At 48.8% G+C, this 16150-nt stretch overlaps 1 protein-coding gene across 2 annotated transcripts in view; it reads right to left on the minus strand.

Annotated features, from left to right (window-relative positions):
• Positions 1-6811: 6811 nt before the first annotated feature.
• The window catches only part of LOC133339334 (uncharacterized PE-PGRS family protein PE_PGRS54-like), a 38098-nt gene continuing 28759 nt past the window's right edge, over positions 6812-16150 (minus strand). For both annotated transcript variants that reach the window (XM_061547454.1, XM_061547453.1), the window contains 6 exons: positions 14129-14188; positions 13376-13439; positions 13135-13202; positions 12789-13010; positions 11714-12078; positions 6812-9808 (listed from right to left, as the gene is read on the minus strand). In XM_061547454.1, coding sequence (XP_061403438.1) covers positions 8194-9808; positions 11714-12078; positions 12789-13010; positions 13135-13202; positions 13376-13439; positions 14129-14188 — 2394 coding nt within the window. In that variant the 3' untranslated portion in view covers positions 6812-8193. The remainder of the gene's footprint in view (positions 9809-11713; positions 12079-12788; positions 13011-13134; positions 13203-13375; positions 13440-14128; positions 14189-16150) is intronic.

Raw genomic sequence — 16150 nt, forward strand, 5'->3', positions numbered from 1 at the left:
TACTATCGTCGGTTCGTTCCAAATTTCGCTACCATTGCAAAGCCTCTACACGTCCTCATGGCGAAGAATCAGAGGTTTAAATGGGGAACGGAGGAGGAGCAGGCTTTCAGGACACTTCGGGATCGGTTGGCGACCGCACCGATGCTTGATTATCCTGACTTCTCCTTGCCATTTATCCTGGACACTGATGCCAGCGACACGGGCATTGGCGCCGTTTTGTCCCAGTCCAAAAATGGCGTGGAGAGGGTTGTTGTGTATTGTAGCCGTGTCCTTTCTCCGGCTGAGTCACTACTGCACTACGCGGATGGAACTATTGGCGATCATCCATTTCGTTCGCCAATATTGTCCTTACCTGTATGGCAGGAAATTCGTTGTACGCACTGACCATGCTGCCCTACAGTATTCCTGCAAAATCGAGCAACCATCTGGCCAGTTGTCTCGATGGCTCGAGACGCTGCAGGAATTCTCCTTTGATGTACATTACTGAAAGGGTTTGCGGCATAGTAATGTGGATGCACTCTCCAGGTTGCCGCAAGGGGCTCCTTGCGCGTGTGCATCAGGCACTAATCGGTGCACACGTCCCTCTCAGCTCCCTCGGTCTGTCATGTCCGCGTGGCGGATTCCGTGGAGCGTGCCAGCCCGGGGCCAGCCGAGAGTGCGTTGCGCCTGCCGCGCTCGGTTTGCGTACGTGAGCAGCTGTTGGACGATTCGTTGGTTTCATTGCAGTGCCGGGTTGACGGCTCGCACGTTTCCCGATCCAAGGACGACACACCGCAGGCGGCCTTCCAGGATGGTCTGTTGATGTGGAGAGACGATCTTTTGGCTCGTTGGCACCTGGTAGTTCTCGTCGCGCTTCGGCACGAGTTGATTTGGGTGGTGCACGCTGATAAACTGTTACACCTGGGCGTGCAGAAGACCTTGCTCATGCTACAGCAAGATTTTTTTTGGCCTGCCATGACGGCCGATGTCGCTAAGGCTATCCAGGCCTGTCCCGAATGCGCTCGGCGGAAACCACTGCGCCAGAAGTATATTCCACTCCTGAAATCTATTCAGGTACACGCATTAACAAACTGGTGGCTCTCGATATCCTCTGACCTTTTCCTCCTACAGCCAGAGGCAATAAATTATTGTTGGTGGGGGTGGAATATTTCTCACGATGGCCGATGGCTTGGCCCTTGCTCGATCAATCAGCGTATTCCATCACGAATGCATTTTTGAACGGTTATGTAATGGACAAAGGCACGCCAGAACAACTGCTTACTGACCAGGGCCATAATTTTTCGTCTAAGTTGTTACGGGATGTGTGTGATGCCTTGGGCACTAAGAAAATACGAACTTCGCCCTACCATCCGCAAACGGATGGGATGGTCGAGCGCTTGAACCGCACTCTGTCTGCCATGCTTTGCCATGCTCTGCCATGCTGTAAGTAAGAAGCAGGCCGATTGGGATCTACATTTTCCTAGCGTTCTCTCGGCCTACCGTATGGCCCCACATGCTTCCACCGTGTACTGGCCGTTCTTCCTCATGTACGGTCGGGAGAACGTGCCGATTGGCGTGCAACTTGGAACGCTTCCTAAAGGGCCTGCGCAGACCCTTCCTGAACACGTCCGTGACTCTGTCCGCGTGTGTCACAGAAGCCAGGGAGGCGGCACGAATCGGTACGGCCAAGACCCAGGCTCATAACAAGCGGTGTGCTCGTCAGTCGCACCGCGACATGCCGTGGGCTGTGGGTGACCGGGCATGGCTTCATTGCCCCCAGGTGCTGGTGGGCACCTCTCCAAAGCTGCACAGGCCGTCGATCCGTCATCCCCAATGAATACCTTGCCGGTGTCTGATGCGTCCGACGTGCCATTCTGGTTGCTGGTTGAATCCCCGAAGGGGCCTGTTTTGCCTCCCACAGACACACAGTCCCTGAGTACTCCGGTTGCTGATGACCCTGTACCGGCCGGACTTTCACCCGCGGCGAGGGACGCCGATTCCTCTGCGCTTCTGCCTCCTGCTGTATTGCAGCCAGCGCGGCCTCGGGCCGATGCGGGAGATAGGCCGGCATCGCGCACTCGTTCAAAATCCCTTCCATTCCGTTGAAGTGTTATCAGCTGCTTACCATTATGCTTGTTGCGTCATTGTGCATTTTATTATTGTTGTTCTGTTCTCGATTTGCGGTGTCTTTTTTCATTGGCTCGTACCTCATTACTAGCCGGGACGGCTAGTCTTTTACACCAGGGGGGGGGGGGGTGATGTAATAATAGAGTACACCGCCGGTCGCCGATCGGCTGGATGGGCTCCGCTGTATTAGCCATTAGCCAATCAGGTGGAGTGGGGGTGTCTGGGCCAGAGTTCAAGGGCGGAGCTCAAGTGTGCTCACAGGGAACCATCGGGAAGGTTCTAGAAGGGGCGTGGCTAAAGGCGGGGCTTGGCTCCACGTAGAGGGGTTATAAGGGAAAGCAGGAAGAGGTTCGGGGTCAGTGTGGGAAGTCTCGAAGCGGGACCAGATCTCGCACCTCCGGAACGCCAGCGGCCACTTCGCGGTCCGGAGGCTGTTTCTTTGCACGCCATGAGCCAGCGGAGCACAGGAGCGGGGAGCGTGAGCGGGACATCAACTCACGCCACGCAACGAAGAATGTGCAGTGATCTACTTGGAGGGAACGTGAAGCTGTCCAGCCGTTAAATAAATAAATAAGACACAAGTCAGATCGTCGTCTAAGTGATTTATTACACACTCACCCCGAACCTAACTCTAACCCTCTAACCCAAACCCTAACCAATAACCCTAACCTAACCCTAATCCAACCATAACCTAACCCTAACCTAACCTTACCATAAGTGTTCCATAAATTAACTCTAACCATACCCTAACCTAACCCTAACCTAACCTCTCTAACCTAACCCTAAACTAACCCTAACCTAATCCGAACCTAAACCTACTCAACAAAACTCTAACCTTACCCTAACCTAACCCGAACCCTAACATAACGCTAACCTATCACTAACCCTAACCCAACCCTAACCTAACCATAAACCTAACCCTAACTTAACCCTAGTCTAACCCTATTCTAACCTTAACCTAATCTTAACCCTAACGTAGCACTATCCGACACCTAACTCAAACCCTAAACTAACCCTCACCTAACCTAACCCTAACTTAACCCAAACCCTAACCTGAACCTAATCTTAACCGTAACCTAAACAAACCTCAACCCAACCTCACCTAACCCTAAACTACCCCTAATATAATCCTAACCTCATGCCAACCTAATCCTAATGTTGTATGTGTTGGATTATGAAATTTTGATAAAATAATAAAAATTAATAATTTTCCGAAAAATGCGCAAATCGCATCAATTATGTTAATGTGTGTATTAGCATGCATAAATTATGATAATGTGTGTAATTATATGCATAATTACGATGATCGCGGAGATAATCGTAGTAATGTATGCGGATGCTTGCGATTATGTTAATGTGAGCAGTTGTGATAATTAGGCTTAGCTTCGTTTATCCAGGGTTATATCAATCAGGATAAAACAATCATCATCGATTAAATGTTTACCGATTATCTTAGTGTGTTTATGTTATTTTAGGTCTCCAGTTTCAGATCTCATCACAGGATACAGTTATCAAGAATAAGATAGTTTTGCATGGACTTGGAAAGAAGCACTCGAACAGTTGGTGTTAAGCAATTTTAATTCTAAACAAGCACATGACACTCTCTTATGCGAAAGCGAGTATACGTCAATAAATTCATGGGCAAGATTATGCAATTAACGAAAATGAATGACTAAAACATTTCTTATTCATGTAACTCGACGGCAGCAACTGCTTTGCACGATCAGTTGATATTGAACGCACCACCTTGAAATGGCAACCCTTTTTGAAACGCAAAGATCACTTTTTGAAAGTCTTATTCGTGTGCGTGCTGTGTGTGCGTTGTCCCCTCGTAATATTAATTAAATTTCTTAGAGCCGGGAGTTGTGGGGTTAGCTTGCGTGGTGTGGGAGGATACAACCCGCCGCCAGCGAAGTTCCTCTCTGGGTTGGGCGTGGCCGCAGCGAGCCCCTGCTGCTCCCTCGCTCGGACGCCTCTGCTTGTGCGCTCTCTCTCTCTCCACTGCTGGACGACGAGTTGGCACGACGCTCGGTGATGCCCAGTGACGTCCGAGTCGTGCTGCTCTTGCGCTCTCTCTCTCTCCACTGCTGGATGACGAGTTGGCACGACGCTCGGTGACGCCCGGTGACGTCCGAGTCGTGCTGCTCTTGCGCTCTCTCCTTGATCGTTGCCAACTTCACACGGACACTCGCCCTTGCTTCAGGCTGTGTTGGCTTGTGGCTCTGGACGACGCGGCTGTGCTCACTGGGTGGTGGTCGGTCTGAGTATCAAACACACTGCGCATTCGATGGCACTTTCTCTCTCATGGTGGCAGCCCCCGGCTTCTCCACTGCTCGATTGATTGTTGAGTCGGCACGATGCTCGCAGTCGCTCTGGACGTCTTGTCTGTTTACTCTGGTCGTTGGTAGGTGTGCCCTCAAACACACGGCGCATTCGATGGCGCTGTCCTCTTCCTCACAGCCGTTTGACCAGGCTTTCTCCACTGCTTCGCGCTCTCTGCTTTGCACGCTTGGTCGACGCTTGGCGATCTCCACCCTTTTACAGGTTGATTGCTTGTCGTCACTCGTCACTCTCTCTGCTCCGTGCTTCCCTTGTTCGTGCAGCTGCCAGGTTCACTCGCACTTAACTTCGTTCTGCGAGAAGCGACACCGGCTATCGGCATCGGTGTTTCGTTTCCTCACGACGCTCCGCCAGCCGGAGCACGGCTGAAACCCAGCCCCGACCCAGGTTGAACTCAGACTTCTGTGACTCGAACGACCCCTCCTCGTTCCATCTCTCCTCGAGGCACGATCTGCCCCCGCTCTCTTGCGAGCCCCGTCGCAACACTGAGCGCGACTCGGACAGACTGCTCATTCAGGCTGTCACCTTAACGATGTCTCGTCGTCCCATCTCTCCTCGAGGCACGATTTGCCCCAGCTCTCTTGCGAGCCCTGTCACAACGCTGCGTCGCAAGCCGAGTTGCGAGACTGAGCACGACTCGACCAGACTGCCCTCAGACTGTCACCATAACGATCCCTCATCGTCCCATCTCTCGAGGCACGACGCGCCTCCGCTCTCTTGCGAGCCCTGTCGCAACACCGTGTCGCAAGCCGAGTTGCGAGACTGAGCGCGACTCGGACAGACTGCCCTCAGACTGTCACCATAACGACCCCTCGTCGTCCCATCTCTCCTCAAGGCACGACGCGCCTCCGCTCTCTTGCGAGCCCCGTCGCAACACCGCGTCGCAAGCCGAGTTGTGAGACTGAGCACGACTCAACCCAGACTGCTTGTTCGCTGTGTGCCTGTGCCTAACTTAAAACGTGACTCCCCTCTCTGCGCATTCCTTGCGAGCGGGCAACAAAACAAAAACAGAGCGAGAAGAAGCAGACACCCCCGCGACCCCTCCTCGCGACCTTTCCTAACCCTCCAAGCATTCATGGGCCATCTGTTTGTGCTGCGGGGAGACAAAGACGGCCGTGCTTAACTCCAAAACGCGAGCACCCTCTCCTCTCTCCGCGTCTCTTGCGAGAGAAAACAAACAGAAAAAATACAGATGTTTTCGAATGTCAGGCACCGACTCCCCCCTGTGACCTTTTTGCTCCCTTCTTGCTTGCCGGACCGTTGGAGACAAAGGTGGCTGAGGAGATTTTTGCAATACATTTATGTGGTCCTGTGTGTTACATTTATTCTTGAGTTATATTTTAATGTCCTGAGGTTAAGTGCAACTAAGTTTCCACTTACGCTTCCTTAACTGTTGGAATTCGTACTCTTTAGTTTTTAGGAAGGTCATGTAGATAGGAAACATATAATTCTAAATAATATGTATGCGGTGAATACAAGTAATATAAGAGAATTACTAATAATAAAAAAAACGTATTGTTTGTTGGTTAATTCTCTTTGTTAAGTTTCTACTTTTCGGTAAGGAAAACGTTAAGAAAACGCGAGTGGCAACCGTTATCATTTACTCTGCTCTGCACCCCCTCCGTGCATCTCAAGATGTCTTGGAAGGTCAGGCCATCGATCTTTGTCCATCTGGATGTCTCTGACCTCTCTGTGACCGACTTCTTACCAGTTTAATGGCCGTTTCACAGATTCATGGTGTGCTTGTAGTGGGTTGTTTTCATTATTTAATTTAGAAAAATATATAAATATAATAAAAAAATATTTTTTTTCTTAATTATTCTTAATATTAATAACGGAAAACAGGGCATAGACACAACACTAACCATCATGTGGCCACTGTGCTTAAGCCTGCCTATGTATGTGCATCCCACTGCAAAATTGTACGCTTCCTTTTGAATAAAGACATAATTACGTGCATCTTATTAGGTTCCATATTTCCACCCTGTAATGTCCTGTAAACTGCTGCCAGTTTATAGGCCTTACCACCGAAATAGTCTGAAGCATTGCGCTGGTGATCTCGAGTTTGACTTTGTCTAAGAGGTGCATGTTTAATAGCGTGTTGACGTTTGATAAATAAGTAAATAAATATATTTAAGGACACCGGTGTCAATGCGCGTGCATCTAGACAACGAAAGTGAATTGTTATATTTGATCCACCAAAATTATTATAATTGCCGTCAAACTTTTAATAATCTGAATGATATAGCTTGTAAGCGTGGTTTATAACGGAACACTGCTGTGTATATACATTTGTGTTTGTGTACCCTTGTGTGTGTACACGTGTTTGCTATAAGCAATGTACAAAAAACGGACATCAGTCAACTTAAAAAAAAACTGTTTTTATTAATCTGCTAAAATATTAACGTTAAAACTGATGTGCATGCACACTCGTGTGTATGTACGTGTGGATGTCCACGTGTAAGTACACTTGTGTGTATGCACAGTGCTGGATGTAAAACTGGTGTGTACATGTGCATTGCTGTGCATGTACACTCGTATGGGTACATGTGCACAAAAAACGGCTTACCGCAGCCTTCACTCAGAGGTTCGGAGAGCCATGGAGCGCTGCAAGGATGAGTTGTGGGTTGCTAAGGAGATGGAATCTGCCTCAGTAGCCCACAATCACAAAAAAGTAACTTGCAGAGCCTCACCTATCGCCATTCATTAAGAAAAAAACAGTGATCCAATCTCTGAACTCCAGGAACTGGTATTCAGGTTTGCATAATATTTCTACGAGGTATTGGGGAAGGGGAATTGTTTCAGCCCAGACATCATGAGGCAAGGTGAGGACGACCCTGCTGGGGCTATAGTGCCTAAAATATTGTCAGACTTAGTCACACCTGAATGGCGTTCCAGTGTCTGAGACCAGGAAAAGCGATAGGCAGAGATGATCTCCCAATCCAACTACTGAAGGAAGGTGGCACATATATGCAGACTGCCCTACATGACATCAACTGTCTGGACTACAGGATGGGTTCCGCAGGATTGGAAGGATGCCTTGCAAGATTGAAAGAATCAAGATACATATAGCAGTTGTAAACGAAATACATTTTAATCTGGATTTTTAAAAATTAAGGTATCATAGGCCTTGACCAGGTCAATAAAGCAGAGCTGTAGGTCCTGTTGGAATTCCCTATGCCTCTGCTGTAGCAGACGGACAGATAATTTGGCGTCTGTGCAGGACCACCCCGGCCTGAAACCACATTGGGGCTCCGCAAGCCTCTCCTCAATATGCCTGGCAAGGTGATGTTAAATAATTCTTGTCAAGACCTTTTGCCAGTCTGCACAAAAACACTACCTACCGTCAGAAGTTTTCTTGGGAGATCATCTCTCCCCATCGTTTTTGCTAGTCGCAGACTCTGGATCACTCTTCGTACTTCCTCAATAGATGGCACATCATTCAAAAACTCACAAGGGGTGGCTACTTCTTCCAATATTTGAGGCACCGCAGCCCAAGCAGGGTCGTCCCCCCACCTTGCCCCATGATGTTATCGGGGCTGGGGGATTTCCCCTCCCCCAAGACATTATAGATATTCTCTGAAAAACCTCTAAACATGTTCCTAGAAGTCAGAGATAGGATCGTTGTTCTTTCCCTAAAGGATAGGTGTGCTGCTACATGTTACTTTTTTGATAGAATTAAAGAGAGATTATTGATCACGAGCTACTGAGGCAGACTCCATTTCATCAGTAACCTGCGTCTACCACTCATCCTCTCAGTGCCGCACCAATTACATCACCACCATCACTACCACTGCTAATATTACCACCACCAACACCACCACCACATACGCAATTATCATCACCACCACCATCAGCTGCAAATCTCACATCAATACTACCATCGTTATCATTACCATCGCCAATATAACCACCAGAAACACCATTATCATTATCATCAACAGCACCATCACTATTACTGCAATTGTCACCACCACCATCCATATCATTACCATAATCACCAGTACCGTCACGACCATCACCACCACCACCACCATCCATATCATCATCACTATCATCAACATGATCACCATCACAATCATCATAACCTTCAACATTGATGTCAGCTGTAGCAATTTTCACATCATCATCACCAACATGTGCATCAACATCAACAGCATCATCACCACCATTACCAACACTACCAACACTACCAACACCACCATCCACATCAACAGCACCATCACCACCACCCACGTAATCATCACAATCGTGTTCAATACTGGTGGAAGTAGTAGCTAGTTTTACATCATCATTTACATAACCACCACCATCAGTCTTATAAACATCGTTTTTAACATTGGTTGCAGTGGTGGCAATTTTTACACAACCATCACCACAATCTCCTCCAGCACTATCAATATCTCCACTACCACCAGTACCACCATCCTTAACATCATAATCGTTACAAACATCGGTGGCAGCAGTGGCGATTTTCACACCACCACCACCAGCACCGTCAACACTAACATCGCTATCACCACAATCTCCACCAGCACCTGCACCATTACCACCAGCACCATCACCACCACCACCAGCACCACTACCTCCACAATGATCATCATCATCACCACCACTACCATCACCACTACCAACATCATCACCATCATCATGCTCATCATCACCACCACCATCACGAACATCATCATCATCACCATCATCATCGTCATCATCGTCATCATCGTCAAAATCAGTAGTGGCAGCGGCAACAGTGCTGCTGCCACTACCAGTGGTGGTGGTGGCCATGGCATTGGCCGACATCTCGTCCAGAATCCTCTCCATGAGATCGGTGGCAGCCGGATGGTAGTACGACGACGACGTCATGGATAATGACGTCGACGAATGGAAGGCCCCTGGTGGAGCCTGCTGGCCGTGAGAAGATGATAACAAAGCTGAAGCTGCTGCAGTCCCCACGGACGTCCCCCCTGTGTTGTGCCTACGCAGTTTGGTGGCCACCTGCTCGCTATGCGGTAACGACAAAGACGAAGCTGCTGCCGTCCCCACGGACGTCCCTACTGAAGCTGTCGACGTCCCTGTCACGTTGTACTTCCGCAGCTTGGTGGCCTGGTGGATGTGCGGCAACGACAAAGCTGAATCTGCTGCTCTCCCATCCGTGGATGTCCCCCCCGCTGTGTTGTACCTCCGCAGCTTGTTGGCCTGCTGGCCGTGCGATGAAGACAACAAAGCTGACGCTGCTGCGGTCTCCCCCAACATCCCTACTGATAAAGCCGATGAAGACGCAGACGAAGCCACTGCTGCTGTCCCCCCCATGGACGTCCCCCCCCCCACTGCGTTGTACCTCCGAAGCTTGCCCAGGCGCGCCCTGCGCAATATCAAGAAGGCGTCACAGCACTCGATCTTCTTCTATACACCACAATACTATACATTACAATACATTATACACGAAACGACTATCCACTACACTATACAGTGAGGGAAAAAATGATTTGATCCCCTGCTGATTTTGTACGTTTGCCCACTGACAAAGAAATGATCAGTCTATAATTTTAATGGTAGGGTTATTTGAACAGTGAGAGACAGAATAACAATAACAAAATCCAGAAAAACGCATGTCAAAAATGTTATAAATTGATTTGCAATTTACTGAGGGAAATAAGTATTTGACCCCTCTGCAAAACATGACTTAGTACTTGGTGGCAAAACCCTTGTTGGAAATCACAGAGGTCAGACGTTTCTTGTAGTTGGCCACCAGGTTTGCACACATCTCAGGAGAGATTTTGTCCCACTCCTCTTTGCAGATCTTCTCCAAGTCATTAAGGTTTCGAGGCTGACGTTTGGCAACTCGAACCTTCAGCTCCCTCCACAGATTTGCTATGGGATTAAGGTCTGGAGACTGGCTAGGCCACTCCAGGACCTTAATGTGCTTCTTCTTGAGCCACTCCTTTGTTGCCTTGGCCGTGTGTTTTGGGTCATTGTCATGCTGGAATACCCATCCACGACCCATTTTCAATGCCCTGGCTGAGGGAAGGAGGTTCTCACCCAAGATTTAACGGTACATGGCCCCGTCCATCGTCCCTTTGATGTGGTGAAGTTGTCCTGTCCCCTTAGCAGAAAAACACCCCCAAAGCATAATGTTTCCACCTCCATGTTTGACGGTGGGGATGGTGTTCTTGGGGTCATAGGCAGCATTCTTCCTCCTCCAAACACGGCGAGTTGAGTTGATGCCAAAGAGCTCCATTTTTGTCTCATCTGACCACAACACTTTCACCCAGTTGTCCTCTGAATCATTCAGATGTTCATTGGCAAACTTCAGACGGGCATGTATATGTGCTTTCTTGAGCAGGGGGACCTTGCGGGTGCTGCAGGATTCCAGTCCTTCACGGCGTAGTGTGTTACCAACTGTTTTCTTGGTGACTATGGTCCCAGCTGCCTTCAGATCATTGACAAGATCCTCCTGTGTAGTTCTGGGCTGATTCCTCACCGTTCTCATGATCATTGCAACTCCACGAGGTGAGATCTTGCATGGAGCCCCAGGCCGAGGGAGATTGACAGTTCTTTTGTGTTTCTTCCATTTGCTAATAATCGCACCAACTGTTGTCACCTTCTCACCAAACTGCTTGGCGATGATCTTGTAGCCCATTCCAGCCTTGTGTAGGTCTACAATCTTGTCCCGGATATCCTTGGAGAGCTCTTTGATCTTGGCCATGGTGGAGAGTTTGGAATCTGATTGATTGATTGCTTCTGTGAACAGGTGTCTTTTATACAGGTAACAAGCTGATATTAGGAGCACTCCCTTTAAGAGTGTGCTCCTAATCTCAGCTCATTACCTGTATAAAAGACATCTGGGAGCCAGAAATCTTTATGATTGAGAGGGGGTGAAATACTTATTTCCCTCATTAAAATGCAAATTAATTTATAACATTTTTGACATGCGTTTTTCTGGATTTTTTGTTGTTATTTTGTCTCTCACTGTTCAAATAAACCTACCATTAAAATTATAGACTGATCATTTCTTTGTCAGTGGGCAAACATACAAAATCAGCAGGGGATCAAATACTTTTTTCCCTCACTGTACCTACACTACTATAAACTACACTACACTACTCTACACTATACCATACCCTGCACTACTATAAACTACACTATACACTATGAGACATTATACACGACACTATACATTCCTATCCACTATACAGTACACTAGCATACTGTACACTACACTATACACGACTATACACTACTATATGCTATACACGTAGGCAAGTACCTGCGAAGCGTCAGGAAGGCGTCACAGCGCTCGCTCTTCTTCCAGAGGTAGTAGAAGGCAACGCACTCGGATGGCGATCGCGTGGGGACCGCACAGCTGCCAACACCACCACCAACCAAACAGCCGCCAACCGCAGTGGTTGTGCCAGCAGTGGTGGTGCCAGAAGTAGAGGGTCGGCCCATGGCGTGGAAGACCTTGCCTATGCGGAAGAGAGCCCGCTCAAACTGGGCGCACTCCAGCTGGGACCACGGCGATGAGCAGCCCGTCGTGTGGCCACATGCTGGGACGATGGCGGTGGATGAGGAGGAGATGAGGAGGAGGGCGGTGGCTGTGTTGTACTGACAGTGGGCGAGAGCGGAGAGGAACTGGGAGGGAGAGAATTGGGGAGAGAAATGGGGAGAGAGATGGGGAGAGAGATGGGGGGAGAGTTCCTTAGTGGGTGGGTAAGTGGGTTAGTGGGTGTGTGAGTGGGTGAATGCATGGGTGAGTGGGTGGACGAGTGAGTGGGTGAGTCAGTTAGAGTTTATTTGTAGGTTCAAACTAGATTCGAAGCTTTCGTGACTGCAGGAATTACTCTTTGGTTCTTTCGATAAAGTCACGTAGAAAATAAAATAATAATAGAATACGACGTTTCAGTTGAAACACAAGCAACCATCATCAGGTAAGAATGAATGATAAAACACAGACACGGAAACAACACAGGCAGACACATATGCAGAGAGAGACATACACAAAGACACACCGAGCGTGACACACACCAAGGAAACACAGACACGGAAACAACATGCAGAGAGAGACATACACAAAGATAAAACACAGACACGCCAACAACATAGGCAGACACACATGCAGAGAGAGACACACACAGAGACACACACCAAGACAAACAGAAGGACAACGACTCTTTGCCGAGGCCTTAAATAGAGAGAGGGGGGGAGGGTCGGGGTAGAGAGAGGACTGCGGAGGACAAACGAGGGGACCAGCGTGGAATTCCGGACCACAGTGGCCGGAGGAGAGACAATGGTTTAGAGCAAGAAAATCGAATATGTGGGTGAGTTGAGCATGTTTGTCTCACACTCTCATTGTCCCGGATCTGTCTGCGGGGAGATGCCGTCTCAGATAGGCCAGATGCCTTCAGTAGGAAGTCCTCCACTTGTCTCTCAGACAGACGAGATGGCTCCCAGCAGAGGTCCGCTCCCGCTGGGATGGCGCTGAGACAGTGCTCGCTGTTTGCGGACGGCAACGGCATCAGCAGTGTTGAGACCTTGGCTTGGTAGTCCGGTCCCACTCGGACATCCTGCGGGACATGGGGGGCATGGGGGTGGGTGGATGGGTGAGTGGGTGGGTGAGTGTGTGTGTCTGTGTGTGCTACTTGCTACTCACAACACCTGGGGGAACTCTGTCTGTGCTGTGTGCGTCACCTTTTTCCAGTCGTGTGTTGACACTCGGAGCTTGCCGTCCCACGCGTCGCACTCGGACAGTCGGCTCGCTGACACACACACACACAGCGTTACCAAGGCAACCACACAGTTTCACCAAAGCAAGCACACATACACATCGTCACCATAGCAACCACACATACACAGCGTCAAAATAGCAACCACACACACAGCATTACCATGGCAACCAAGCACACACAGCATAACCACGGCAACCACTCACATCGCAGGAGGCGCGGGTAGAGACGTGTTGCATTGTGGGTAGCCAGATCATCATGGAAACCAGCCTGAGAAAGAGACACGGTCATTGTGAACCAAGAGACATGGCCATTGTGAACCCCACCAACACGGCCATTGTGAACCTCACAAACATGGCCATTGCGAACCTAGCAACACCGCCATTTTGAACCTCTCCGAGCGATACGGTCATTGTGAACCCCACCGACACAGCCATTGTGAACCCAGCGACATGGCCATTGTGAACCCCACCAACACGGCCATTGTGAACCTCACAAACATGGCTATTGTGAACCTAGCAACACCGCCATTTTCAACCTTTCCGAGCGATACGGTCATTGTGAACCCCACCGACACGGCCATTGTGAACCCAGCGACATGGCCATTGTGAACCCCACCGATGCACCCAATGTGAACCCCACCGACACGACCATTGTGAACCCAGCGACATGGCCATTGTTAACCCCACCGACACGGCCATGGTGAACCCCACCCAGCGACCTGGCCATTGTGAACCCCACCGACACGGCCATTGTGAACCCCACCAACACGACCATTGTGAACCCAGTGACATGGCCATTGTGAACCCCACCGATGCACCCAATGTGAACCCCACCAACACGACCATTGTAAACCCAGCGACATGGCCATTGTTAACCCCACCGACACGGCCATGGTGAACCCCACCCAGCGACCTAGCCATTGTGAACCCCAGTGACACGGCCATTGTGAAACCCACCTTCACGCGATCGCTCCAAATTCCATCTTCTACAGATATCATGTCTTCATGAGTTGTCTCCTGGACACACAGAGACAAGGAGACACGGGGACATGGACACGGACACACAGATACACGGACACACGGACACACGAAGACACGGGGATACAGGAACATTAAGACACGGAGACAGAGAGACACGGGGATATGGGGAGACAGTGAGACATGGAGGTAAAATTCGATAGAGTGGTTCTGTGTTACATTCCGGTCAGAATGTGACTGACACACACACTGCGTGCTGCTGCTGTGTTTAGTTTGTTGTCATTCTCCTGCACCTCTGATTAGCACGGTTGGCTACATACAGTGCCATAGAAGTTCAACATAATACAAACAAAACTACAATACACTACACTATACACTCCACTACCATACACTACACTACTTTACACAACACTACTATATACTATACTATATACGACACTATACACTCTACTCTATACACTACAATATATACTACACTATATACTACTATATATTAGACCATATACTGTCCTATATCCTACACTACTATACACTAAACTACGATACATTGCACTACCCTACACTGCACTACTAAACACTACGATACACTACACAACTATGTACTACACTACGATACACTTATTTTTGTGGTCTATTCCCAAGGACGATGACCTCTCTTGCATCGGAAGTCAGTAATCCTTCATCATCTTACATGGTTGTTGTGTTTAATTCCTGTGAGTTCGCTTGTAACTAGCAAGCCCAGCGTTTGAAGGACACACCTTTCCGCATAGATCATATGCACAGTGGGCTGAGGGTAACTCCTGAGATTCACATGCACTGGTCGACACCGTAACCACTTCTAACCCATGTCTCCTGGCTTGTTGTTTCTCCGTGTCTTCATGAAGCTGTTTCCCAAGCAACTGAGTAGCTTCAGCCAAGGCTATGCGCCATTGCTGTGTTTTTCGCGACATTTCCCTATGAATCTACATAAATCCCACATCTTCTCAAATTTGTGTGAAGTACGTCCTTAAAGGATAAGCGCTGGCCTCCTCTACTTCTTTTTCTCTGATGCGATTGACAATAGAGAAATTGTTTTGGGAGTCCATTTTCTCCCATTCTGAGTATGTGTCCAGCCCAGCAAATTTGGGCAATGGTGACACAGCAGTCATTCCATCTCTAGGAAGGACTTCAGTATTACTCGTTGGTTTTTTCGGTAAAGTCACGTAGAAAGAAATTAAATCAAATAATAATAGAATACGACGTTTCGATTGCAACACAAGCAACCATCATCAGGTACAAATTAATGAGAAAACAAACATAGTAAACTTGGAAATATAATGCAATACAACACAGAGAGTCGGCCAACAAAACAGTCAACACCCCACCTGGTTGATTACATTCTTCGAAGATTGCCGGGAAAGGTCCTGGCAAGGATTATTTAGCATCGCCTTGCTAGTCACACTGAGGAGAGGCTTGCAGAGCCCCAATGCGGTTTCAGGAAAGGGCGGTCCTGCACAGATGCCATATTTTCTGTCCGTCTGCTACAGCAGAGGTGTAGGGAATTCCAACAAGACATACATCTCTGCTTTATTGACCTGGTCAAGGCCTATGATACCATCAGTAGGCCTAGGCTCTGGGTTGTTATTCGTGCTTTCGGAATCCCTGACCCTCTGCTCACAATCATTAAGGACCTTCATGATGGTGAGAGGACCCGGGTAAAACTACGCGGCCGGGAGTCAGAGCCATTCCCTGTATACCTTGGGGTGCGACAGGGATGTCCTCTGGCTCCCACATTATTTAACATCTATTTTGACCACGTGGTTTGTGAAGACTTCAATAGCTGTACCGGGGGAATTTCCATTTGGTACAGACATAATGGGAGGCTGATCGATGCCGGGGTGCGATCAAGGGATGGCTCCCTATTGGTCAACAACGTTATGTATGCCAATGATTTGGTAATAGCTGCTCATTCAGAGGAGGAGTTGGAGACGCTGCTGCTGAGACTGGAGTGTGCCACTAAGA

This window comes from Lethenteron reissneri, unplaced genomic scaffold (assembly GCF_015708825.2).
Source record: "Lethenteron reissneri isolate LAM-NWPU_2019-01 unplaced genomic scaffold, ASM1570882v1 scaffold_1845, whole genome shotgun sequence".
NCBI classification, from domain to species: Eukaryota; Metazoa; Chordata; class Hyperoartia; order Petromyzontiformes; family Petromyzontidae; genus Lethenteron; species Lethenteron reissneri.